General features: G+C 38.2%; 1 protein-coding gene across 1 annotated transcript; it reads right to left on the reverse strand.

Moving 5' to 3' along the window:
* Window positions 1-260: 260 nt before the first annotated feature.
* BNAA02G23050D lies at window positions 261-1,559 on the reverse strand. The gene is made up of 2 exons (XM_013811674.3): window positions 1,168-1,559; window positions 261-751 (listed from the first exon to the last, which is right to left on the reverse strand). Exons 1-2 carry the CDS (start codon window positions 1,448-1,450, stop codon window positions 378-380), a joined length of 657 nt encoding a protein of 218 aa, XP_013667128.1. The 5' UTR covers window positions 1,451-1,559; the 3' UTR covers window positions 261-377.
* Between the last annotated feature and the right edge of the window lie 383 nt (window positions 1,560-1,942).

The following is a 1,942-nucleotide window of genomic DNA, read 5'->3' on the forward strand; positions in this document are numbered from 1 at the left end:
TATAAATTTCTAACTCTAAAAATCAAAATTACTAAATCTGAACGAATATCTAAATGTCTATCACTTGAAAAAGCTATACAACAAATCTCTCGCTACAACAGCGTAAAATACATAATCTAATCAATTATATTCACTTTGTGTTGATTAATTTAGAACCTATGTGTTTACTTATGTCATTTGATTTTCTCAATTAGGATTCATAAATATACCGAATTCATGTCTACTATATATATCAAAACACACATTAAACTATTTTCAAAGATGAGAAGATGATATCATAATGCATGAACGCAAAAATCAGAAATCCAGATATCCTAAAGTTTCTTTGGGCTCTACAAAAGAAAATATTACATATTATACCATTGTATTTCTCTGTTTCACATACTCTTCTTTCCCTCTGGGCTATGGCCGATAGACTCCAACTGGTTCCTGAGATTCTGATTATCCTCAAGCAGCCTATCATACTCCATCAGAAACCCATCAGCTGATTTTCTCAGAGCCTCTGTTTCAGCTTGTGCACTTTTCAGTTCTTTGCCTTTGCTTTCACTTTCAGATTCTAATTTCTTGATCTTCGCCTTCAACACTGCGATTTCTTCTCCAAGCGCTTTAACTTCTTCCCCATTCGTGTTTTTGCCATCCTCGAAACTTCTGTTCTGTTTCTTTGCGGTCTCCATTGTCTTCCTCAGCAACCGCAACTCTCTTATGTAATGGTGTAGTCGATCAATCATTAGCGAAAGAAACAGCACAAACCCTGAAATATAAAATGTTCAGTAACAATAAAAGAAAAAAGAGAGTAGCCAGCCCCCAAGCAAATGAGATCTCATCCTCTTGAAAGCTCATGTCAACTCATATTGATCATGATATTCCACTAACTACACTCCTCAACACCCAAACAAATCCTCTGAGCACATATACTGATTGATAAAACGCTTAATAACCAAAATAAAAATAGATTGGTATGTGAATGTTAATGATTACAATACACCCATTAAAGCAGATCAATATAATTATATCAAGAAACCAATTTCAAATTGTTGAATCAGCGCCACAGAGATAGATTGTTACGTGTTCTAATCGATAAGTCAAATCAGTTCCTCTCTAATGGAGTCAACAATCGAATCTAAGAAACTAACTGTTACTGATTTTAAGAGATCGAAGTTAATTTACCCATAAGAGAAGCTTCGAGAAGATGCTTGGAGGCGAGGACCTGATCAGTAGGATTGAGAACGGCACCATCCTCGGATCGGCGCTGGATACTAAGCAAGCTGTAGACGCTGGAGATAAGAACGACGAAGACGGTGGCGCCGATGGTTTTGACGACGACGGGGCCGCGGCCGCGTTTGATGCGATCGAAGGTGAGGATGATGAGCTTTCGGAGAGGCGTCTTGAAGAGGAGAAGGAGGATCAACGCCATCTCGGCGAAGATCACCGAGTAAAGGAGCTGGATCATCGTTGTCGGTGTGAGCAAACCCTAGATCGGAGAGAAGTCAGGAGAACGTGTTGTTGTTGTTGATGAATGAAATGAGCAACAAAGACCTTTTTATGTTGGGGCTATAAATGCCACGTCCTTTCTTATTAATCTTTCTCGCTAATATTCGAGGCTTACCGGGTTGCTGATTCTAGATGTCTCGGTTTACTTTTTCTTGAACCGGTGTTTTTGCCATGTGCTGTCCACGTGGTCTTGCTTCAGTCGGTCTGACCGACTCGGTCATAATTATCTTCTTTTTGATGAACTGGTCAGCTTGAATAGCAAAATACAACGGGTCAAATCATAGTTTTTATACGGTTCTCTCCATGTTTTATGAAAGGTTGTCAAGTATCTCTTTCCATGATCAAATCCAACGTAATTCTTTTATACAGAATTATGTATTGCAAAACGAGTCTGTTACAGAGAGTAATAAATATAACTACAATGTTTTATTTATTTCATAAAGTACTACAG

Source organism: Brassica napus, chromosome A2 (assembly GCF_020379485.1).
Source record: "Brassica napus cultivar Da-Ae chromosome A2, Da-Ae, whole genome shotgun sequence".
Lineage (NCBI taxonomy): Eukaryota > Viridiplantae > Streptophyta > Magnoliopsida > Brassicales > Brassicaceae > Brassica > Brassica napus.

Bases quoted from the DNA above. Each gene is read 5' to 3' on its own strand.
- BNAA02G23050D (XM_013811674.3), bottom strand. From the start codon at position 1,450: ATGATCCAGCTCCTTTACTCGGTGATCTTCGCCGAGATGGCGTTGATC. The intron at 752-1,167 runs GTAAATTAACTT...TTTATATTTCAG, and splicing joins TCTCGAAGCTTCTCTTATGG to GGTTTGTGCTGTTTCTTTCG.